Below are 25,642 nucleotides of genomic sequence, written 5' to 3' on the forward strand. Positions count from 1 at the left end.
TTGAAATTAATTCTGATTCAGTTGTCTGCAACAACCATCCTCGAACAATAGTAAAAATAGTAAATTCCAATGAAAAGAAAACCTTTATATGTGTCAAGTTTTACATGTTAGAATAGACCCCCCCCAAAAATCCATATTTTCGATGGTCTTACGTGACCCCTAAGAATTGGTCAGTCGACCCCTAAGGGGGTCGCGACAGACAGGTCTAGAACCCCTGACTCAGAGAGTAAACTCGACGACCCCCTTAGAAGAGCGTCTGAAGAGCTGAGCAGCTTTGTGAACTGGCATGAAAATAGATTTGACTGGAGCATAACAGGAGATCTACCAATGGTATGAAGACCCACCTAAAGAGACTGAAAAAAATAAAGAACAGACTTCGTTGGGCAAGGTCACCTTGAAAGAATGTCAGAGAACAGACTTCGTTGGGCAGGGCACCTTGAAAGAATGTCACAGAACAGACTTCGTTGGGCAGGGCACCTTGAAAGAATGTCACAGAACAGACTTCGTTGGGCAAGGTCACCTTAAAAGAATGTCAGAGAACAGACTTCGTTGGGCAGGGCACCTTGAAAGAATGTAAGAGAACAGACTTCGTTGGGCAGGGCACCTTGAAAGAATGTCAGAGAACAGACTTCATTGGGCAGGGCACCTTGAAAGAATGTCAGAGAACAGACTTCGTTGGGCAGGGCACCTTGAAAGAATTTAAGAGAACAGAGTTCGTTGGGCAGGGCAGCTTGAAAGAATGTCAGAGAACAGAGGAGCAAAAATTGTATACCGGCAAAAACTACAAGACAGACAGACCACGAATACGATGGATTGATGATGTGGAGGCAGATCTACAAAAACTTCGATTTCGAAGATGAGAAGCTCAAGAGAAGTCTGGTAAATGGAAGGATGTTCAGAAGCAGGCCAGACCCCTCCATGGATGGATGGATATAGACATGTCTACATTTCATCTAAGACATAGACCTCCACTGAAATCAAGAGGAAAACAGGGGGGTATACGTCTGGAGAAAAAAAAACAATTGACATTTATGTATTATTATTATTATTACCTAAATGAGATAACTAAAATATTTACCAATTCACGTTAATGTTATATTTGATTCTATGTTTCTAGACCAGTGGTGAAGAAATCAGGCCACGGAAACTTTTGCGGATTGCGGTGAAACAGAACGGCCATCTTTTTTTTTTTTCACTAGACTCTAAAATTAGGCGAATGTCATCATTAAAGAAATTGGAAAACCGAAAAAAAAAAAACTTTAATAGGGGCTTGTAAGTTAAAAGCTGTACCATTGAACAAAAGCTGGCGTTACAAGTTTTTTTTTATATACGCGTCCCCTTCCCCCACCCCCCTCCCTTTTTTTTAAACCCCTGAGGATGCGCTCTGCTCGCCACTGAATCCACTTTAACTTACACTGTTCCCCTAAGAGCAGACGTCATTAATGGAGGATCCCCTATGATCTATTTTCACTCGACTTAAAACTAAGATTTGCACGACTTCAGCGCCACCTATCACTTGGATCAGGCACGTCCTATCAGGCATTGCTTTATAAAACTTGTTTTTTTTTTTAGACATTATGAATGAGGATTTAGTAATAAAAAAACAACAACATATTTATAGATTTATTAAAGTATGTGATACAAAGTCAAGTTCGCTATCTTCAGTAAAGCGGACCCTTCTAAAAGTAGGCCAATTTGTTTACTAATGAATGTGTCCTATAATGAAGTGACAACATACTACAATATTGAGATACAACGTCACAACATTTTTGTGTCGTTAGCATGTTTCTAATTGTCTTGATATACTTCTCAGGACTAATTGGAGCGACGATTTGGAGATTTGGTTTGTTACAACAGTTTCTTTCGTATTTTTTGTAAGTACTTTTTTTTAAAATACAAATTTATGTTTAACTAGGAGAAATACACAACCTTGCCCCTGGCTGTTTCTAGTGATTTCATCCCCGGTCACTTTCATCCGCTGGTCATTTCATCATCTGGTCACTTTCATCCCTGGTCACTTTATCCCCTGGCCATTTCATTTCCGGTCACTTTCATCCGCTGGTTATTTCATCCCAGGTAACTTTTATCGTCTGGTAATTTCATCCCTGGTCAGTTTCATCCCCTGGTTATTTCATCCCCGATCAATTTCATCACATGGTTACTTCATCTCCTGGTTATTTCATCCTTGGTCATTTTCATCCTCTGGTCATTTCATTCCCGATCACTTTCACCCCATGGTCATTTCATCCCGTGGTCACGTCGTCCTCTAGTTATTTAATCCCCGGTCACTTTCATCCCCTGGTCACTTCATTACCTAGTCTCATCATACCCTGTTTATTTTATCCCCGTCACTTCTTCCCATGGTCACTTCATCTCCTGGTCACTTCATCCCCTGGTCATTTCATCCCCGATCACTTTCATCCCAAGGTCATTTCATCTCGTGGTCACGTCGTCCTCTAGTTATTTAATCCCCGGTCACTTTCATCACCTGGTCACTTCATCCCCTGGTCACTTCATCACCTAGTCTCATCATACCCTGTTTATTTTATCCCCGTTACTTCTTTCCATGGTCACTTCATCTCCTGGCCACTTCATTCCCTATTCATTTCATACCCTTCCATTTCATCTTCTGGCCATTTCTTCCTATGGTCATTTGATCCCCTAGTCATTTAAAAAGTCATCCTTTGATTTTTTTTATTCACCTTATAATAATTGTAAAAGATATGAAATCAGCATTATTTTAAATATCTATTTTGATTTACATAACAAATAGTGTGACACATTTAAGAAGAATAAAATTTAATGTCATTGAAAAATGGTTTTTGTCTGTTAATGTCAATCAGTAACATAGGTAGGCTAATGATCCTAGAGTAGGCGACCCATTGATTTGTATCTATGTACAATGTTTGTAATTTATCTTAGCAAGTGTTTCATATTTGTTCATTCGACGTCCCTCAATGCCGGCGCTAGCCTATAGAGCTGATGCCTTGTGTAGCTAAATGTCCCGACATAGACCATCTAGGAATGTCCACATTGTTGGATGACGACATGAGTATAGGGCGTGACGCCAACCCTCAAAAGCGTAGTTTGTTCACGCCAACCCTCAACGCCTACGTCCTATAGATAATATAGCCACCAGGAAATTGGGCACTTTTTGACAAAGCGGAAAATTGGGCACCGGAAATCTGGGCTCTTTATATTTGTATATCGACCAAGTCTTTTTTAAATAGATAATTTGACATTTGTAATGATTTTAACTGCCATGAGACAGATAAAAAGCTGACAAAACGAAAAATAAGGACTCGTGAGAAGGCGGAAAAAAATGGCTCAGGATAAAGTGTCATAATATAGACAGTCGCCCGGCGAAATTCAGGGCATTGGGTGGAGGTGATTTCCCGCTCGTCGCTTTATCTCCCCCCCCCTAACCCATCTCTTGAGGTCAGAAACACATAGGCACACAAACACACACACACACACGCAGACGCACACAGACATGCACATGGGCAGAGAAACACATGCAGCTTCTTGGCATAATCTATTCTTCTAAATGTAAACAAGCTACAAAGTATACACAAGGAGGAGATAAAGTTTATAATCCTACACTCCTGGCCATGCGTTCATTTCAAGTCAGTCTAAATAGTTAGGCCAACGGCATAACTGTGCAGAGCAGTAGTTCGATACAGTGGCGTCACTAGGATGGATGCTATTCGGTGCGGCTAGCTCAGGGTGCCTGTGTCATCCCCCCCCCCCAAAACTTCAGTTTTGAAAAGCTTCTTTCACATGACACCACATAGGTATTCATTTGGCAAGAAGCTAGTGAAGGCATATCAAAAAACATTTTGTGATATCAAGCTCAAGTTTAAGATGTTCCTCATTATTTCCTTCATTACGTTTACCATAGCAATGACTTCCTGTCAATTGTTGTTTTTTTTAGTTATAACCTAAGTCGCTGAAAAAGTTTTCCTAAGTTTAAAGCCTGATAAAGGTTCTTCGGTCTTCTCGTGATTTTTCTAGTTTTTTTTTAGAAAAAGATTTTTAGACTGTCGCATTTTTAAGCAGTCTTTTTTTGCAAAAGTGTTTTTTTTTCCCCACTCCTAGTAGGTGTTAACCAGGTGCGTCCCGCACCCTCTCCCCCTAGTTACGCCACTGGTTCGATGGATTATACTTGAAAGTGTTGCACTGCACTGGATCTAAGTCTTAAACAAAGTCATACGAGGAGGAGGGACAAAGTGTGATGTCATCAGGGTCGGCCTTCGGTAACTGGAGACCCTAGGTAAAGCATATAAGGAGCCCATAGGTGAAGTGAATAAGGTGGCCCCCAAATGAAATAAAGAAAAAAACACAAACATTGAGAGCCCATAGGTGAAGTGAATAAGGTGGCCCCCAAATGAAATAAAGAAAAAAACACAAACATTGAGAGCCCATAGGTGAAGTGAATAAGGTGGCCCCCAGATGAAATAAAGAAAAAAACACAAACATTGAGAGCCCATAGGGGAAGTGAATAAGGTGGCCCCCAATGGAAATAAAAAAAAAGACACAAAAATTGAGACTAAAAAATAACGCAATGAATTAAAAACCTTCCTGTATCTAAATCAAGAAATAAGTTCAATTCATCTAGTGCTGATAGCAGGAGCGTGCTTCACGGACAGGTCAGGGTCACCAGACTTTGGATAACGTTTGGATAATTGACCAAAAGGAAGAAACATTGGTCTTCTAACAGATGTCGTCTAACAAGCAGATCTAAACATTTGCGAATGATATCCTAGTACAACTTGATGCCACTCATTCATGGAGGTCCTCATGGTAGGTGGGAAGAGGCTTCAGACATTACCAGTGACAGATTTTTATGGAAACGGCTTGACGTCAAATGCTCTGAACTTTCGTGGGAGGGTCTAAGTCAGTAAGAATAGCACATTAGGTTTTTGAAATAAAACTTTTTAATAGCAGGAAAATGCAGTGTAGATACCTCAGAATATGCATTTTGTTGGTTTTCAATATCAGAAATAGTGCTTGGCGGCGGGGCTTCGCCGCTCGCTGGGGGAGCTCCTTTGCTAGTAATATCGGGGAATCTACAATTTTTCCACTAACTCATGGAAGAACCTATTCCAGGGCACAATAAACGTCTTCCGAAAGAATGAAGGGTCAGAATGTAATAAAGATTATGTACACACACACACACACAAATACATATAATTTTTTTTTCGTGGGGGGGGGGGGGTCGGGTGGTGGGAGAAAAATTTTCACCTCCCAACCCCCCCCCCCCCGAAAAAAAATCCTGGCTACGCCCATGGTAGACACATAGAACTAGGCTAGTAGATATAGAATCATAGATTTATGCCATGTTTGAGATTTGATCCATTCACAATTTTTTCTAAAAAAAAAATAATTAATTTCTTTGTGTCCTGTACGAGTTTGTATATGCTTAAGGCCGGCCCTGTTTTCAACTTTTGTTAGTTTCAACCAGACTTAAATACTAGACTGTGTTTTGTGTTAGAAAAGTGCCAGAGAATAATACAATAGCAAACCAATCCTATGCAACCATGTACTCGAATTGAAATAATTCTTTCCCATTCTTTTTCTCAAGTGCTGTAAACCATAAGAACTCTTTCCTTGTCAAGATAATTTTTTATCTTCAGACTGAATAATGTCTTAACATTATATGCAAATGGCCTAAATCCACATAAATGTCTAACGCAGGGTTTCTCAACCTTTTACAAGGTGCGCCCTCTTGACGGCTATCCCCACTATGAATTCATAAGCTCCTTATAAGCTAGGAATGCAAGGAGAGCGCTGCAAGCTTACCAGCGAGAACCTGGCACTAAACTGCTGAAATCCACTCATTGAGCGTCTATAGCGCACATTTCTTTTTAGTAAAGGATTGCAGGTCAAATCAAGAAGGGGAGGGGCGAATGTTTAGAAAAGAGTAGTCACAGATTTATAATATTGCCGAGAGACTTTCGAGGCACACGTACGACTGTTTTAAGTCATGATCTTCTTTAGTTTGTTGTCAAGTTAATCTAAGGAAGGCGACTTGAAGAGGACCTATTTTAGTTACGCAAAACGCGCTAGTAAAGCTTATTTCGAAAAACAAAACACAAGGCTACAGAGACAGTTTGTGTGGAAACACAAACTCAAAATCGGTCCCCCGAAGTGGTCTGCTATGGCAGGTAAAAATATGCAAGTTTCAATATTTTCAGAAAGAATATCAGAAACTATGAACTTCAGACTATCAACAACTACAACCCTATCTCCATCGATACAAAAGGAGAGCCATTGTTTGTGTCGAAAGTGTTGCCGATAATGTTGCATTATTAGTTCGACTAACGACCTGATATAGTTAAATCCTTGGTGTCACTTACAAAAAACGCATCACAAATGAAGAGCATAGAAATAGGATCAATACAGCTATTGGACCTCCCCCCCTCCACCCCCCCCCACCCCCCCCCCCCCAAAAAAAAAAGCTAAGCTCTATGTTCACATCAAAAGGTCCTAATGGGTTCTTAAAGACATTCCTTCAAAGGCAAAGGACAGAAAGGAGTGGAGAAAGACGGTTGACAGATCTTGTGTGGTGCCCCAACGGTCTAACAGACTAAGGGATAGGTGAAGTTAAATGTGAACCTTGCCTAATCTAGAATGATTCTCTAATCCATCTTGTTGTTTTGTAAAGGGCCAATCTGTCATTCAAAGCCTCAATAAATATAACTCTCCCCTAAAAAAATACAACAAAGAAAAACAAAGAAAAAAACTTTGCCCTTTAACTAAATGCCCTGTAAATGTAAGATGCAATTACGGTGCACGCGTATAATATGAAACATTACTTATTAATTGTTGCTTTAAATTATGTTCCATTAAAAAAAATTAACATTTTTGTGTGTAAATGTAAGTAGTTAATATGAGAGAAATTTTTAAAGTTAGTAATACAATTTAGAGAAAAAAAATTGACACAAAATCTAAAATCCTTTGCATAAATGTGTTAAAAATATGGTAAAAAGTTACCTCCCTTACTAAATAGTATCTAATGCTTTTTACTATTAATAGTGAATAGATGTAAAAATGGTGTATCTTTATGAAAAAAACCCCGCTTGCATAGTTGATTATAAAAATTAAATTTTTTAATTTCAGAAAAAGTAGCCGTTGCATCAGAACTTTAATAGGTCTAAAATATAATGTCGGATTTTCAAGATCTTTTCTAAACGGGACGGACGGACGGACAGACCACACAATACTAATAGCGTCTATTCCCCCTTCGAGGACAGCTAAAAAAACAGTCCATTTTGACTCGAGAAAGACGCGTAGAATCGCGTAGACTTGTCTCCAACATAGTGAGATGTAAGTTATGTGACCTAGATCAACTATTCAACTGAACAAAGCACTTGCTTACTCCTTGGTTTCATACACAAACATTGACATTTAGGTATTTAGGGACATTAACAAACATTTAGGTATTTAGGGACATTAACAAACATTTAGGTATTTAGGGACATTAACAAACATTTAGGTATTTAGGGACATTAACAAACATTTAGGTATTTAGGTACATTAACAAACATTTAGGTATTTAGGGACATTAACAAACATTTAGGTATTTAGGGACATTAACAAACATTTAGGTATTTAGGTACATTAACAAACATTTAGGTATTTAGGGACATTAACAAACATTTAGGTATTTAGTGACATTAAACATTTAGGTATTTAGGAACATTAATAAACATTTAGGTATTTAGGGACATTAACAAACATTTAGGTATTCAGGGACATTAACAAACATTTAGGTATTTAGGGACATTAAACATTTAGGTATTTAGGGACATTAAACATTTAGGTATTTAGGGACATTAAACATTTAGGTATTCAGGGACATTAACAAACATTTAGGTATTTAGGGACATTAACAAACATTTAGGTATTTAGGGACATTAAACATTTAGGTATTTAGGGACATTAAACATTTAGGTATTTAGGGACATTAACAAACATTTAGGTATTTAGGGACATTAACAAACATTTAGGTATTTAGGGACATTAACAAACATTTAGATATTTAGGGACATTAATAAACATTTAGGTATTTAGGGACATTAACAAACATTTAGGTATTTAGGGACATTAACAAACATTTAGGTATTTAGGGACATTAACAAACATTTAGGTATTTAGGGACATTAACAAACATTTAGGTATTTAGGGACATTAACAAACATTTAGGTATTTAGGGACATTAACAAACATTTAGGTATTTAGGGACATTAACAAACATTTAGGTATTTAGGGACATTAACAAACATTTAGGTATTTAGGGACATTAACAAACATTTAGGTATTTAGGGACATTAAACATTTAGGTTTTTAGGGACATTAACAAACATTTAGGTATTTAGGGACATTAACAAACATTTAGGTATTTAGGGACATTAACAAACATTTAGGTATTTAGGGACATTAACAAACATTTAGGTATTTAGGGACATTAACAAACATTTAGGTATTTAGGGACATTAACAAACATTTAGGTATTAGGGACATTAACAAACATTTAGGTATTTAGGGACATTAACAAACATTTAGGTATTTAGGGACATTAACAAACATTTAGGTATTTAGGTACATTAACAAACATTTAGTTATTTAGGTACATTAACAAACAGAATCAAAATCAGACTTTTGCGCTCCCTGTTCATGGCCAAATTCTTATTTCTTATATGCTTGCGAGTCTTGGATGCTGACTGCAGAGCTAGAGTGGAGGATCCAACATATTTTGCCACATCCAGGCAAGCATAACCATTGTCCGCAGATGGTCAATTAAGATTTTCTTTTCGCCGTCTGCGTCTAGGGAGGTACTATATCTAGAGAAGATTGTATAGTTATATATTGTTTGTTTTAATTTAAAGCGGCGACCTATAAAGGGGAATAATTCAGTTTATACCACCACTTCAGTCTATACAACTTCTTTCCCTTGTTCGAGATACCAAACAAAATAATTAATTACCAATAGTTAATTAACGTATAGGTTGATTTCTTTTATTGATTCTTGTGTTGTCCGGTAAAAGAAATAATTTTGCAAAAATTTCAGCTTGGTCCGAGATTGGGTGTTGGAGAAATGACGTGTACAAACCTTTGCCGAGGCAGACAGACAGACAGAGTTGTTATAAGCTTTGTAAAAAAAATAAATTCGTAGGGCTCTCCAAACTTGGTAGTATGTATTCTCAAAGTGATCGCATCTTTACCTTCATTTGAAACTTAGCACTAGAACTTGTAATCTTTATACACTTATAGTTATAATGTTTTTTTGTTTGGTGTAATGTACAAATTGTAAGACAAATTTCCTTACGGATAATAAAGATTATTATTATTATTATTATTATTAAGACAATTAGCAAGTAGCAAGAACCACGATTGATAGCCAAATTCGCAATGTGTGAATGCATGAAATGAGTATAATTTTATTATAGGGTTGGCGTTTACTAACTAGGGCTCGGAAAATAAATCGTACCCCCCCCCCACCACTCAACTTTTTACCCCCACACTTAAAATGTCTGGCACCGCTAGTGACTTAGTCTGCTGAAGGCTGAAGCAACTTTCCCAATGCGCGTTTTGGTCCCCTCTTCCAAGGAGAAGTCGTCTTTGGTGGTGGATTCTGGGTAGCAGAATTCATGCACACATTTCAACAAATCTATAAAGATGGTTGGTGGCGTCGGGTCGGGTGGTCCCATCTCAATAGAAGAGAAATTTTTTTGAAACATGAACAAAGAACGAAATCATGCACAAACGAACAGACAGAAGATCTCACGAAATAAAAAGGGCATTAATCTTTTCCAAATCCTCTTGCATTTTAAGTGTCATTTTGAAATGATCGTGTTGTCAGCTTTCTATTACTTCCCCTGATACTTTGCTGCTGTGAAGATGCCGTAATTTTGTATCAATGAAAACAAATAAAACAACAAAGGCTGTACATTCATACTTTATCCTTAGCTAATCCCTACATTATCCTTGCTTCATCCCACATTACGGTGTTTTAAAGCTTGTGTCTTAAAACACTTAAATATATCTTCGCCCAGAATCTTTGGTTGAATGGTTGGCGGTGGTGTTTTTTTTTGTTTTGTTTGTTCTTTTTTCGAAGTATCGACTTGACGGTCCATGATTCTAAGCCGGAAGCTGCTTGCTCCATTGACCTAGTTTGGGGTTGTGTGATTGGTACTGCTACCATGTTAGATATAGTTTGGCCAGGGCATGCTACCCTGCCTCATAGTGGCGCCCGGGTGGAAACGATCGTAGGAGGAAACGATTAGGCTAAAGGGTAGCAAAACAAGACTCCCCTGGGGGTGCCTAAGTTGGTGCGAGAGCATCCTCATTGCGCTGTGCGGAGTTGTAAAAAAGCTCCCACAACCTTGTCACAATCCAGGCGCTATTCATTAAGGAGCCGTTATATTAATGGCGTGTCCTGCACGGTTAGCCAGGTATTGAAAAGGAAAATGACGGAGGTCTCGGTGTACGCGGCCTCTGCAATGGCCGCGAGCCTGACTCCCGCCAGACAGGCCGGTGAGAGAGAGAGTTCTTGTTCGCTTTTGCTGGCCTAGAGTTCCAAGAGCCGATGGCTCAACTCTACCTGACAATTTCAAGAAGAACATATAGTTTGGGAAGCAGAAAGTATTGTTGAGATGATAGTTCTACACTTGGACAATTTCCATAAATTTACGTTTCCATACTATTTACGCTTCCATTATTTTTACGACATTAACGGCCCTGCATCCTAAATATGCCATAGTTAAGACCATTGGTTCTCAAAGTTTTGACTGATGACGCCCCTCATCTCTAGACCAATAAATGTACGTTCATGTCCTCCTAAAGTAGCTATGGAGTCTGGAGGGCCACGAGTAACTCCTACACCAAAGTCTTTGGCGTATTTTCCAGCATTCTGAGCTTCAACGCAATGCATCTCCAAGTAAAAAGAGCGCAGGTCAAATAAATTAAGAACGGCCCGGACGGGTCTATACTGAACATTCGAGGCAGTAAAGAATGTGCCAAGTTTATCAAAACGTCGTGTATGGCGGGCATTTTTTTTTTACGAGAATCATATCAAGAGAGCGAGAGAGGCAGAGAGAGAGAGACAGAGTGATAGACAAAAGTGAAAGAGATAGAGGGAGCGTTAGTGTCAGTGAGTGCATGAGAGAGAAAGAGAGAGAGAGAGGGAGAGAGAGAGAGCGAGAAATTTGACCATTCTGACGTTAAAAAGACGGAGAGATTGTAGAATCGCGTTGGGGAAGACGTATTGAAAAATAGTTTCTTCAAGAGAACATTTTGAGACGGTCTTGTGCCCCCCCCCCCCCCCAACAGTTTTAGACACATTGATGTTGGGCTGACTGTGTGGCAAGACGTAACGTACGTTATGTTGTCAGGTGTATAGTCAATGTGTAGCTGCAGTGCGATGGTGACCAACAGTTTTCGGGCAAGTGGGACATACAAATGTCAAAACTACGTGTCACGTGGTTGCATTACCTCATGAAGTCGTCGAGTTGTACGGAGCCAAGCGTTTGCGGCAACATTACGCACGGAGTGCAGCATCTGCCAGAGGGTCGAAAAGCACCGTGTCACGGGTCGAATATGCAATAGGATCCAGGTCTAGAGTACCTTTGAACTGGGTTACATAATGAATTGCGAGTTTTGCTCTCTTAACCAAGGGAAGTAATCAAGAACAACAACCCCCTCACACAAAAAAAAATTGTTAGGACAATAATTGCTTTCTATTCAATGTATTCAATGTTCAGATTATATCTTTCAGAAAAAAAAGCGTCGTCTTTAAGATTAGGAATACAAATGATATTAAACGGCTTCATAGGTGTAAACCGTGATTGTTTCTGTGCTGTTTGTCTGTCCGTCCAAATGCTGTCTCAATTAAAAAAAAACTTAACAGCGCTATTAAAAATAAGATTTTATTATACATATATATAGTGGTCTTAATTTAATAAGTGCAATGATACCTTTAGGTCTTCTGAGGCACCCCTCACGGGAGTCTTGTTATGCTACCCTTTAGCATAATCGTTTCCTCCTACTCCCTACTTCCTCCTCCTCTTTTCCAAAGTTCCGTGTAACCTTGAATTGTCCTTCAAATTCTGATCCTGCTACTCCCCAGCCCACCTCTCCACTCGTGTTTGAACATATGGTTTAAGCCGTGAAGGTGAAGGTTAATGTGACCAGATGGGGGGGGGGATTGTTAGACTGGTGTTTGTTTTTGTTATCTGTCAGGTCAGGGAATCCTTTAAAACAACACCAATAGCCCATTAATTAAACACTGCACTGACAGTCAGTGCACAAAAAATAAATACTGTCAACTCATCTCTTGTCAGTGCCTAGACAAACTGTCAACTCTTGCCTAGAAAATACTGTCAATTCTTGCCTAGAAAATACTGTCAATTCTTGACTAGAAAATATTGTCAAATCTTGCCTAGAAAATACTGTCAAATCTTGCCTAGAAAATACTGTCAATTCTTGCCTAGAAAATACTGTCAATTCTTGCCTAGAAAATATTGTCAATTCTTGACTAGAAAATACTGTCAATTCTTGCCTAGAAAATACTGTCAATTCTTGCCTAGAAAATATTGTCAATTCTTGCCTAGAAAATACTGTCAATTCTTGCCTAGAAAATATTGTCAGTTCTCGCCTAGACAATACTGTCAACTCTTGCTTATGGACGACTGTTAAGGGTGGTGTCATTAGGCTAGCACAACGACCAACCGCCTCCACATCTCTAACGTACGTCAGGTATAATTTGAGTCCTAATACTGTCGAAGTTAAAACATTCAAGCCTTCACAGTCATTCAAACTCGGAACCCTTTGATTTGGAAGCCAAACGCTTTACCACTCGGCCATCATGCCAAATTATGTAAGGAGTCAAAGAAAAATGTTACCCGCTATTTTTCTGCCACTGGAAACATATTTCTGCATGTAGATTTATTAAAACAAAATATTAAAAAAACAAAAAAAAAACAACAACAACAACAACCTTCTATTAAGCGAAGTTGTATCAGTTTAGATCAGTCATTAAATTTGTATTAGATCTAGACTAACAATAATGAATCTGACCTATTACACATATGTGTATTAATTATTTTTTGTTTAGCGCAATTTCATCCTTTTAGCTTTCTCAATACGCTAGGATCCTATCACGTGTCTGCACCAGTTGGGAAAGGGTTGGTGGGAGAAAGAAAGGACTATCTGGGTGAATGTTACCGTAATCGCTTTTTAAATGCAATTATAAAAACAAAATTAAGCAACCTTACTTCGAACTCGAGGACTACAGCCTCTGTGCCAGGGAAGTGCTGATGAAAATAGAAGTTATCAATTATTAGTTTCAAACGTTTTCTCTCTACAAATTATACAGATGGCCATTTTATACCACCACATCTGTGAAGCACCATTTCTTTCCTTTGTTTGAAATATGAAACAAAATAATTTATTACCAATAACTAATTGGTTAACTTTTTAGATTTGATTTTTATGTTTTCAGGTAAAAGAAATCGTGTGAAATTTCAGCTTTATCCGAGATTGGGTGTTGGAGAAATCACGCGTACAAACTTTTTACGAGATAGACAGACAGAGTTGCATATAAGATTTGTAAAAATTAAGAATAGACTTTGAAGATCGATGGCCAAGGCCTTAACTCATTAAATAATGTTTTTTTTTTATTTTATTTACTATGCTGATGTATTTATATGAACTTAAAGAAAAAAAAAGACCTGATATCAAGTCAAGGAAGACAAGAGTACAGATGTTACAGGTCAAAGCTTTTCCCACGAGCCTCACTTTCGCTTGAAGAGCAGACGTCACTTTGGATGAGAACTTAAGATAAACTTGTCGAGATACAGGCCGAGTTGTTTTTAAATACTCTATTACGTTGAAAAGATCATAAAAGCTTCATCTTTTTTTTTTTAAACCAAACTTGTCCCTCCCCCCTCCCCCATTATTTTACGTATACTGTATAAAATACTATAAATACGTTTTATGATGTGAATCTGAAACTTGTGCATCTATTTGAAGTCTCAATGGAGGCTTCGGAGCCTCAACAAAAAAGAAGCATCATTTTTTTTTAAACATTCAGCAGACGTGAACCGAAAAGTTTTTGTTTTGTTCCCAGGGTACTTTTCACCGGAAGTTAGCAAGACTCGACTGGCGTAGAGGAGTTACGGGTGCCACCGGAAGTTAAAAAACTTCGTGTCGAGGGGAGCACTTTTTATCCTTATTTGTTTGTCAGTATGGCAATTATTATTTTTTTTTTAGAAAACCATAAAACATGTAATAAGAACATTAAGAGGAATAAAGGATTTAAAAAATTACACACACCGATGAGATGTTTTGAGGGAATGGGTGTTTGTGTGTAAGTGACAGAGAAAGAGAGAGAAAGAGAAAGAGAGAGAGATAGAGAAAGAGGGAGAGAGAGAGAATGTGAGAGAGAAAAAGAAAAAAATGTGAGGGAGAGAGAAATAAAGAAAGATAGAGAAAAAGATAGCGACAGAAGTAGAAAGAGAGAGTATGTGTCTGAGAGAGAGAAAGAGAGAGAGAGAGAGAAAAAAAAAGGAGAGAAAGAGAGATGCAAATAAAGAAAGTCATACAATCTTAAATCCCTATAAAGGATAGATTGGAGATCCTCACGATACATTTAACAATGTCAAGGACGATACACAACCTAAATGTTGTAAACAAGATTTTAATTTTTTTTTTTTAAATCTAAAATCCGAAGGGAAATTTTTGTTATATAATGCACTAGCCTATAATTTTCAATTGCATAATTATATCTGATCGCGAGTGTTGCGCGCGCACACACACACACACACACACACACACATATATATATATATATATATATATATACATACATATATATATATATATATATATATATATATATATATATACATATATATATATATATATATATATATATATATATATATATATATATATATATATATATATATATATATATATATTATACTAGACTAGACATGGAGATCTTTTAACACTACAAAAAAATTTATGAAATAGTAATAATTAAGCTGCCAACTCTTGCCTAGACAATACTGTACATACAGTATATAATAATAATAATTATGAGACGAGAGTGCTCTTTTTCGATGTTCAATAACTAGATCTAGATCATGATCTAGAAGTAAACATTAAATTATATGTTACATAGGTTAGGGTTAAGATAAAAAAAAATACTTGTTATAACTATATTACAAAACAACGCCTTGTTTCAACTATTACAAAAATGTCCACGAAATTTTTTGTAGTGTTAAAAGATCTCCATGTCCAGTCTAGATATAATATATAGATATGGGAAAGGACCAAGGGCGAACGCTTTTATGCCAGTTTTTAGTTTATAATTTATAACTCCGCAATGGTTAAATTTATTTAAAAAATGAAAACATCTGCGGACTCCTCAGCTATTGGGCGATAAAACTACATTTGACTCTTTTTCCATATCAGCTATTAAATTTATAATTCAAGTCAACTTGCGGTAGGGGTCGGACCTAATCAGCGAACGCAATTTTCGCGGGAGTCATAATGAGCGAAAGGCCGTAAAAAATAGCGAAATAGCATGTTAAAATATAGGAAATTATGCTTCAATTAGTTCTATCATCTAACTTCTTCCATGAAACATTATAACTATTGTCCTCCTTGTGGCATTAGGCCTAAATTTGTTTTCACTTTTCTCGTGCTCCACATCTCCTATCTCTGCTTGTAACTGATGTCTATATATAGCCTACGAAACTTGCGATCAAATATTTTTTTTTAAAGAAAGAAAGAAACTACAAAATTCTATCTCGCCACCTCCCTATAGGCTAGTCCACGTCGTTTTACTCTCCATTTCATAAACTCTCGTTACTGCGACTATTTTGTTTTTAAGAACACATGTTCAGTGCACTTAATCACCATCAACTCGATCTCCCCCCCACACACACACATACACACACGCGCGCTGATTGACCCAAAGGCAGATCCCGAATGCGATGGATTGATGATGCATGGGAGGCAGATCTACAACAGCTTGGTTTTCGGGCATGGAGACGAAAGGCTCAGGAGAGATCTTGTAATTTTATACAGGTATATTATATGATAATTCTTATATTTATTACTAAATATATAGTTCGCGTTTTTTCCGCTCCTGAAATCGAAAATTTTCTCCTGTAAAACTCTTGGAAATCTCCTGAAATCCTAATCTCAGAATGGTGGGGGGAACCCTATGAAAATGAATTCTGATCTTTTAAATATTTATACACATATTAATATCATTAATTAGTAACAAGAGCTTAACCAGCCAGTTAAAAAAAGGAGGACGGCAAAACAGAGGTCCCCCCCCCCCGTATAAGCGCTGTTAAGATAAACTGAACGTCACTTCACCCTCAATGTCACAGAGGAAAGTAAGTGCCAGCATATGACCCCTGAGAAACTGTTGGAGAGCTGCGAGTCAAACATTTTAGACGGAAAGAAAATGCTGGAAAATATGCTGGTCGCAAGTGGGCGTAGTCATGTGAAACACGTAGGCCTACTGCACTCATCCTTAATCTTCGAAATCGAAGACATTGGGTTAATGTTAAAAATAGGCCTATTATTTTAATATTTCACTTTACAAACAATAACGATAGATAAGACAAAAAGAAAAACAGATTAAATCAGTCACTAAATTATCATTAAATGGCTTTTTAAGGTTATTATAGGGGCTTTCGCTGAATAGGTTTTCAGTTAAAAGGTCATTTTGAGCGAACACCCCATAATATATTTTTTTAACGGAATAAATAGCCTTAGCTATTATAGCTAACTATTTCCTCATCTATTTAGAAGTACAATATGCGAATTTTTTTCGGCCGATGTCCATTGGTGCTTTAAAATCACCTTAAGTTCGGACCTATTCTCGTTTATCCGGAAACGTTATGATAATGAAATTTCCATACATGTTAACTTTGACCTTCAGCTATGCTTTATTATATTAGAGAAAACGAAAGTGATATGTGGGAAATGTAGAAAAATGGAGTCTTTGTAATACCATTCTATTAGTTCTGCAGTTACTTTTGAAATAAATAAGAATGGATAATAATTACGGGGAGGTGTTCGCTTTATATGCCATTTCGCTGATGGGCCTTTCCTATATTTATATATAAATATAGGTCTGCGGTGCCGATCAACTTGCCGTCTGTTACACGTGTCAAATGGTGCGCGCCATAATCGTAATCGGAAGCAGAGTTAGAACACTATTGTAGACTTAAAGAGTATCTCTAATCTTTGACTAGACCTAGTCTAGACGTCTAGTATCTAGGACTATTAAACATTATAGATTACATCTGAAAATGGTATATAGATCTAGTAGCAGTTCACCACGGTCAAGGTACGTGGGGTTTTCTCTTTATATATATTTGCGTCTTTATTGTTTTTGTTGTAGCGGCAATGCTGACAGGTGGACAATTGTAGTCTAACCAAATTATCCATATGTTTGGGCCAATAAAATTATTTATCTTATCTTATTACAAAGCTTATATCAACTCTGTCTATGTGTCTGCCTGTTAAAAAGCATGAAAGTAACGCTATATAAGAGCGATAATTTTATCGGTTATTTCCCCTTAGATAAGCTTTGGTTTTAAAAAGTATTATTTTTCTATTGCTTGTTTACAAATCTTATATGAACTCTGTGGGGTAAAAAAATCTGTACATGTTATTTCTTCGACACTCAATCCCGAATCAAGCTGAATTTGTGCACAATGTTTTCTTTTACCTGACAACGCAAGAATCAAAATAAAAAAAAATTAACCAATTAGTTAATTTACTATTACTATTGGTAATTAATTACTTTGTTTGGTTTCTCGAACAAGGGAAAGAAATAGCACTTGACTGCATTGGTGGTATAAGCTGAATTAGTCCTCTTTCTAGGTCGTCGTAAAACATGAAATAGAAACAGCTAAGAAATCTTTCGTGTTCATTCGCTCTTCACTAAGACGAAGACTTAGACCAAGACTGCTTTATTGATCCTTACAAGGACTCTTTTCTCATATAAAGACAACACAACAGAAACATATACTTAAATAGAACAGACACAGCATAAAGAGTTCATTCAGCGACTACGCACAGGCATCTTGGTCCGTTTCATGTTTCCTGATCAACGAGTGGCGTTGATGTAGTACTAACAAGTTTTTGTACTGCTCTGTTCTTGGCTTGATTGACAGTAGTCGCCTACTTCGCCCACTTATGATGGAGCGGGTGGTTGTTGTCTTCCAAGATTTTTCCGAGACATTTTTGTTCAAAAAGTTCCTTTAAATGTGGTAATGTTATGAGTGTAATTTTAGATGCCCTTTTTATGATGTTTTCTAGACTGTTTAGAAATAGCGTTTCCTTGCCAACAAGTTATTCCGTATATTAGCAGATTTTGCAGAGTCGCGCCGTAAAAATTAATTATCTAGGATCTTCTTATTTAGTTTAAAGATATTGAGTCTGTATAGGAAAAATAGCCGCTGGGCTGTTTTCTTTGTCAGAGTTCCAAGGTGGAATTCCCATGAGAGCTCCTTAACCGTTGGCCAAAGAATCAGATGACCATAACATCATCTGCCCTATAGATCGTGAGGTATAAAAGAGGAACTGCTTTACAAATAGTTATAATCTTTTTTTACATTGGGAGAAAGGTTGCGAAAATGCATACGTTTTTTGGTGTCAAAATGTTTGTAAAATGTTTGACATGTTTCGGCTGTTCCTTCAGAGTTGAAGATAGTTTACTTTAGGTCAGAGATATCAAGCAACCACTTTTAATTTTAATTTTAAGTAGGTCAGAGATATCAAGCAACAACTTTCAGTTTTAAGTCAGAGATATCAAGCAACCACTTTCAATTTTAATTTTAAGCAGGTCAGAGATATTAAGCAACCACTTTCAATTTTAATTTTAAGCAGGTCAGAGATATTAAGCAACCACTTTCAATTTTAATTTTAAGCAGGTCAGAGATATTAAGAAATCACTTTCAATTTTAATTTTAAGTTGGTTAGAGATATTAAGCAATCACTTTCAATTTTAATTTTAATTAGGTCAGATATATCAAGCAACCACTTTTAATTTTAATTTTAAGTAGGTCAGAGATATTAAGAAACCTCTTTTAATTTTAATTTTAAGTAGGTCAGAGATATCGACCAAGGCCACTTAACTTTTTTTTCCACAGCTAGTTGGCTAAGCTAATTGTCATGACAGTCTCAGTCCAGATTGCCTCAGCCATCATCTTGTTGGTCAGCGTGGTATCCTCCAAACCAGCCTTGAATGTAGTCCGACGTGACGCGGAACCAGACACTAGCGGACACATGAATCTCAGAGCTCAGTTGATAGAGGAAGAGATGAAGCTCCGTCTTGGCGGGAACCTGGTTCTGAACGAACAGGAGCAAATGGTGAACAGGCTGTTGCTGAAGGTGATTTCTTTATCCTCCACACAATACTTCACTAGACATTGTGTAATACTTCACTAGACATTGTGCAACACTTCACTAGACATTGTGCAATACTTCACTAGACATTGTGCAATACTTCACTAGACATTGTGCAATACTTCACTAGACATTGTGCAATACTTCACTAGACATAGTGCAATACTTCACTAGACATAGTGCAATACTTCACTAGACATTGTGCAATACTTCACTAGACATAGTGCAATACTTCACTAGACATAGTGCAATACTTCACTAGACATAGTGCAATACTTCACTAGACATAGTGCAATACTTCACTAGACATAGTGCAATACTTCACTAGACATAGTGCAATACTTCACTAGACATAGTGCAATACTTCACTAGACATAGTGCAATACTTCACTAGACATAGTGCAATACTTCACTAGACATAGTGCAATACTTCACTAGACATTGTGCAATACTTCACTAGACATTGTGCAATACTTCACTAGACATTGTGCAATACTTCACTAGACATAGTGCAATACTTCACTAGACATAGTGCAATACTTCACTAGACATAGTGCAATACTTCACTAGACATAGTGCAATACTTCACTAGACATTGTGCAATACTTCACTAGACATTGTGCAATACTTCACTAGACATTGTGCAATACTTCACTAGACATAGTGCAATACTTCACTAGACATAGTGCAATACTTCACTAGACATAGTGCAATACTTCACTAGACATAGTGCAATACTTCACTAGACATAGTGCAAAACTTCACTAGACATTGTGCAATACTTCACTAGACATTGTGCAATACTTCACTAGACATTGTGCAATACTTTATTAGACATTGTGCAATACTTCATTAGACACTGTGCAATACTTCACTAGACATTGTGCAATACTTCACTAGACATTGTGCAATACTTCATTAGACATTGTGCAATACTTCACTAGACATTGTGCAATACTTCACTAGACATTGTGCAATACTTCACTAGACATTGTGCAATACTTCACTAGACATAGTGCAATACTTCACTAGACATAGTGCAATACTTCACTAGACATTGTGCAATACTTCACTAGACATTGTGCAATACTTCACTAGACATAGTGCAACACTTCATTAGACATTGTGCAATACTTCACTAGACATTGTGCAATACTTCACTAGACATAGTGCAATACTTCACTAGACATTGTGCAATACTTCATTAGACATTGTGCAATACTTCATTAGACATAGTGCAATACTTCACTAGACATAGTGCAATACTTCATTAGACATAGTGCAATACTTCACTAGACATAGTGCAATACTTCATTAGACATAGTGCAATACTTCACTAGACATAGTGCAATACTTCGCTAGACATAGTGCAATACTTCACTAGACATAGTGCAATACTTCACTAGACATAGTGCAATACTTCACTAGACATAGTGCAATACTTCGCTAGACATTGTGCAATACTTCACTAGACATTGTGCAATACTTCATTAGACATTGTGCAATACTTCATTAGACATAGTGCAATACTTCACTAGACATAGTGCAATACTTCATTAGACATAGTGCAATACTTCACTAGACATAGTGCAATACTTCACTAGACATAGTGCAATACTTCACTAGACATAGTGCAATACTTCATTAGACATTGTGCAATACTTCACTAGACATAGTGCAATACTTCACTAGACATAGTGCAATACTTCATTAGACATTGTGCAATACTTCACTAGACATTGTGCAATACTTCATTAGACATAGTGCAATACTTCACTAGACATAGTGCAATACTTCATTAGACATAGTGCAATACTTCATTAGACATAGTGCAATACTTCATAAGACATAGTGCAATACTTCATTAGACATTGTGCAATACTTCACTAGACATAGTGCAATACTTTACTAGACATTGTGCAATACTTCACTAGACATAGTGCAATACTTCACTAGACATAGTGCAATACTTCACTAGACATAGTGCAATACTTTACTAGACATTGTGCAATACTTCATTAGACATAGTGCAATACTTCACTAGACATAGTGCAATACTTCATTAGACATTGTGCAATACTTCATTAGACATAGTGCAATACTTCATTAGACATTGTGCAATACTTCACTAGACATTGTGCAATACTTCACTAGACATTGTGCAATACTTCACTAAACATTGTGCAATACTTCACTAGACATTGTGCAATACTTCATTAGACATTGTGCAATACTTCACTAGACATTGTGCAATACTTCACTAGACATTGTGCAATACTTCACTAGACATTGTGCAATACTTCACTAGACATAGTGCAATACTTCATTAGACATAGTGCAATACTTCATTAGACATTGTGCAATACTTCATTAGACATTGTGCAATACTTCACTAGACATTGTGCAATACTTCACTAGACATTGTGCAATACTTCACTAGACATTGTGCAATACTTCACTAGACACTGGGCAATACTTCACTAAACATTGTGCAATACTTCACTAGACATTGTGCAATACTTCACTAGACACTGGGCAATACTTCACTAGACATTGTGCAATACTTCACTAGACATTGTGCAATACTTCACTAGACACTGGGCAATACTTCACTAAACATTGTGCAATACTTCACTAGACATTGTGCAATACTTCACTAGACATAGTGCAATACTTCACTAGACATAGTGCAATACTTCACTAGACATAGTGCAATACTTCACTAGACATTGTGCAATACTTCATTAGACATTGTGCAATACTTCATTAGACACTGGGCAATACTTCACTAAACATTGTGCAATACTTCACTAGACATTGTGCAATACTTCATTAGACATAGTGCAATACTTCATTAGACATAGTGCAATACTTCACTAGACATAGTGCAATACTTCACTAGACATAGTGCAATACTTTATTAGACATAGTGCAATACTTCATTAGACATAGTGCAATACTTCACTAGACATAGTGCAATACTTCATTAGACATAGTGCAATACTTCATTAGACATAGTGCAATACTTCACTAGACATAGTGCAATACTTCATTAGACATTGTGCAATACTTCACTTGACACTGTGCAATACTTCTCTAGACAAATCAATAGGGGAATAACGGAGGAATAACCTGTACACATAATTTACCTGACAGACAGACAGATGGACAGACAGAGTTGATATAAGCTTTGTAACAAAAATATATTACCACTTTTCGTATTCAATACATTTTTTTAGAAGATATGAAGATCGTTTGCATAAAGATACAATAAAATCCCATATTAATATAGTTCATTTGTTTGTTTTATTGGTACTGAATAGTTAAATAAATGGTGTATTTTTATCGAAAAAAAACAAACTACCTGCATATTCAATTTTTTAAATTAAACTGTACTGTTTCAGAAAACACAAAAAAAAAGTAGCCGTTGCATGACCTTGCACCAGAACTTTGCCATATCTAAAATATCTAGATATCGAGTTTTTAATATATTGTCTAATTTTTATGTAATCTAAGCGGGACGGACGGACGGATAAGCAGACCACACAAAACTAATGTCAGCTATTCCCCTTTCGGAGACTGCTAAAAACGCTTAAAAAAAAAAAAAGACGGCATGCTGCATACATGAACTGCTGATATCACGTGACTATTCCATATGCTTGTCGTCGACAGGAAAAGAGAGCCATCATAGAAAGGAGTCGTCTTAACAAAACTACATATTATCCTGCCTTAAGCTTCTACAAATCTAAAAAATTTGTGGAGTCCACCAACATTTATCAGATCATTAAAAAAATGCCAAAAGGTAAAGGCCTAGTTATCTTTCACTAATATCTAGTTTGTATTCGTGATATTGTCTAGGTATTTGAGTATTTATAGTAGAGTTTATATACGTTTGTTTTTTATGTTATTTTTTAGGTTTATTTCATAGCGAGACGGCTGGACTTATCTAACGAACAACGTGTTTCTCTCTTTATTTCAGTTATTTTCTTTCTCTCTCACTCCTCTCTCTCCCCCTCTCTACCTTCTTAATTCCCTTCCTGATTTCCCTTAGCTTCTTTTGACAAAGGTTAAATCAATTCACTCCGTCTGTCTTTCTGTCTGTCTGCCTGTCTGTCTGTCTGGTACAATTTTTGAATTTGTTATTTCTACCCCTTCTTATACTCGGATTAAGTTGAAACTTTGCACAATTATTTGTTGTTCCAAACAAAATATGAATCAATAAACAAAAACAATTAGCTAGTTCATTATTGCTAATTAATCATTTCGATAGGTATCGAAAAAAGGGAAATAAATGCTACTTATTGAAAGGTAAAAAGATAAAGGCACATTCCTTGTTCCATATGCTAGGACAAATTTGTACAAATGCTCCTTCTTCCCTAGTGCTACTAGAGTGTAACTATAGCATGGAATGGATTGCCTGAGCTAGCCAGAGGAAAATCAGTGACTTGGCAGAATTTAAGTCATTGGTTAAAATGCATGACTGGATTTTTTTGAAGTAACGTCTGTATTTTATAAGATAAGATAAGATATGGTTGTGTTTGTGGAGTTATTTCCTTATTTCGTTTTGTGCATGTTTTTTTTTTCTCCCAATTCCCATTCTTGGATCAAATTAAAAATTTAAATAAGTTTCCATAGTCGGTGACAACGCATGAATAAATAAAAAAATTAACCAAGTAGTTAATGGAAAAGTTGTAATTACTTAATTTTTTTAAATAAAAGGGAAGCTTATTCCTGCAGCGTTGAGATATATGGCAGTGATTTTGCGGTTCTTCCCCTTACATAATATTTATTTTTTAAAAAGATTTTTGATTTTTCCATCACTATGCTGGCTTTTCTTCTTACTCATTTCTATTGCAAATTAAAAAAAAAAAGACACGCCATTTTGTTCTCCCCAGGAGCTGCCCTTCACCTTCATGATCTGGCTATAACCAGTTTGAACTGGGTTGTCAAGAACGTCACCTACAGAGACCACGTGTACATGTATTATGATGATAAAGGCTTTGTACATCTTGGGGCTTTTGATACTCCTCCAGCAGACAACCGTAAGTCTTGGGGCTTTTGATACTCCTCCAGCAGACAATCGTAAGTCTTGGGGCTTTTGGTACTCCTCACGCAGACAACTGTAAGTCTTGGGGCTTTTGATACTCCTCCAGCAGACAATCGTAAGTCTTGGGGCTTTTGGTACTCCTCACGCAGACAACTGTAAGTCTTGGGGCTTTTGTTACTCCTCACGCAGACAACTGTAAGTCTTGGGGCTTTTGGTACTCCTCACGCAGACAATCGTAAGTCTTTGGGCTTTTGGTACTCCTCCAGCAGACAATCGTAAGTCTTTGGGCTTTTGGTACTCCTCACGCAGACAACTGTAAGTCTTGGGGCTTTTGGTACTCCTCACGCAGACAATCGTAAGTCTTTGGGCTTTTGGTACTCCTCCAGCAGACAATCGTAAGTCTTTGGGCTTTTGATACTCCTCCAGCAGACAATCGTAAGTCTTGGGGCTTTTGGTACTCCTCACGCAGACAACTGTAAGTCTTGGGGCTTTTGGTACTCCTCCAGCAGACAATCGTAAGTCTTTGGGCTTTTGGTACTCCTCCAGCAGACAATCGTAAGTCTTGGGGCTTTTGGTACTCCTCCAGCAGACAACCGTAAGTCTTGGGTTTTTTGGTACTCCTCCAGCAGAAGACCATAAGTCTTGGGTTTTTTGGTACGTCTATAGCAGAAGACTGTAAGTCTTTGGTTTTTTGGTACTCCTACAGCAGACAATCGTAAATCTTGGGGCTTTTGATACTCCTCCAGCAGAAGACCATAAGTCTTGGGTTTTTTGGTACTCCTCCCGTCTTGGGTTTTTTGGTACTCCTCCATCAGACGATCGTAAGTCTTGGGGCTTTTGGTACTCCTCCAGCACACGATCGTAAGTCTTGGGGCTTTTGGTACACCTCCTACAGTCAAACTAAGTACCCCCCCCCCTTTTCAATCAAAGGCAGACATTCTGTACACAATTGTCTTGAGTTAAAGGTTCATGGAATATTATCCTGTCCCTCTACACAAAAAGTGATTTCATTAAAATGTTTGGTTCACCTATCCCCATCTAAAGAATTAAAGAGCTGGAACCATATGGAAGGGAGCCAACTCCAACATGATTAGTTTTTCTTCCTCAGAGTCAAGAGACTTTATATAACGTGAATGAAATGCTGACTTT

General features: G+C 37.1%; 1 protein-coding gene across 7 annotated transcripts in view; it reads left to right on the forward strand.

Moving 5' to 3' along the window:
- Window positions 1-1,497: 1,497 nt before the first annotated feature.
- The window catches only part of LOC106073227 (adenosine deaminase AGSA-like), a 46,674-nt gene continuing 22,529 nt past the window's right edge, over window positions 1,498-25,642 (forward strand). The window contains exons 1-5 of one of the 7 annotated variants that reach the window (XM_056044728.1): window positions 1,500-1,685; window positions 1,814-1,874; window positions 19,191-19,431; window positions 23,119-23,248; window positions 24,342-24,488. In XM_056044728.1, the coding sequence (XP_055900703.1) occupies window positions 19,213-19,431; window positions 23,119-23,248; window positions 24,342-24,488 (496 nt within the window). In that variant the 5' untranslated portion in view covers window positions 1,500-1,685; window positions 1,814-1,874; window positions 19,191-19,212. Of the gene's footprint in view, window positions 1,875-17,200; window positions 17,381-19,190; window positions 19,432-23,118; window positions 23,249-24,341; window positions 24,489-25,642 lie in introns of those variants that run through there. The other 6 variants (XM_056044730.1, XM_056044731.1, XM_056044732.1 and 3 more) reach the window with 6 other exon arrangements.

The sequence above is a fragment of the Biomphalaria glabrata genome, chromosome 10 (assembly GCF_947242115.1).
Source record: "Biomphalaria glabrata chromosome 10, xgBioGlab47.1, whole genome shotgun sequence".
Lineage (NCBI taxonomy): Eukaryota > Metazoa > Mollusca > Gastropoda > Planorbidae > Biomphalaria > Biomphalaria glabrata.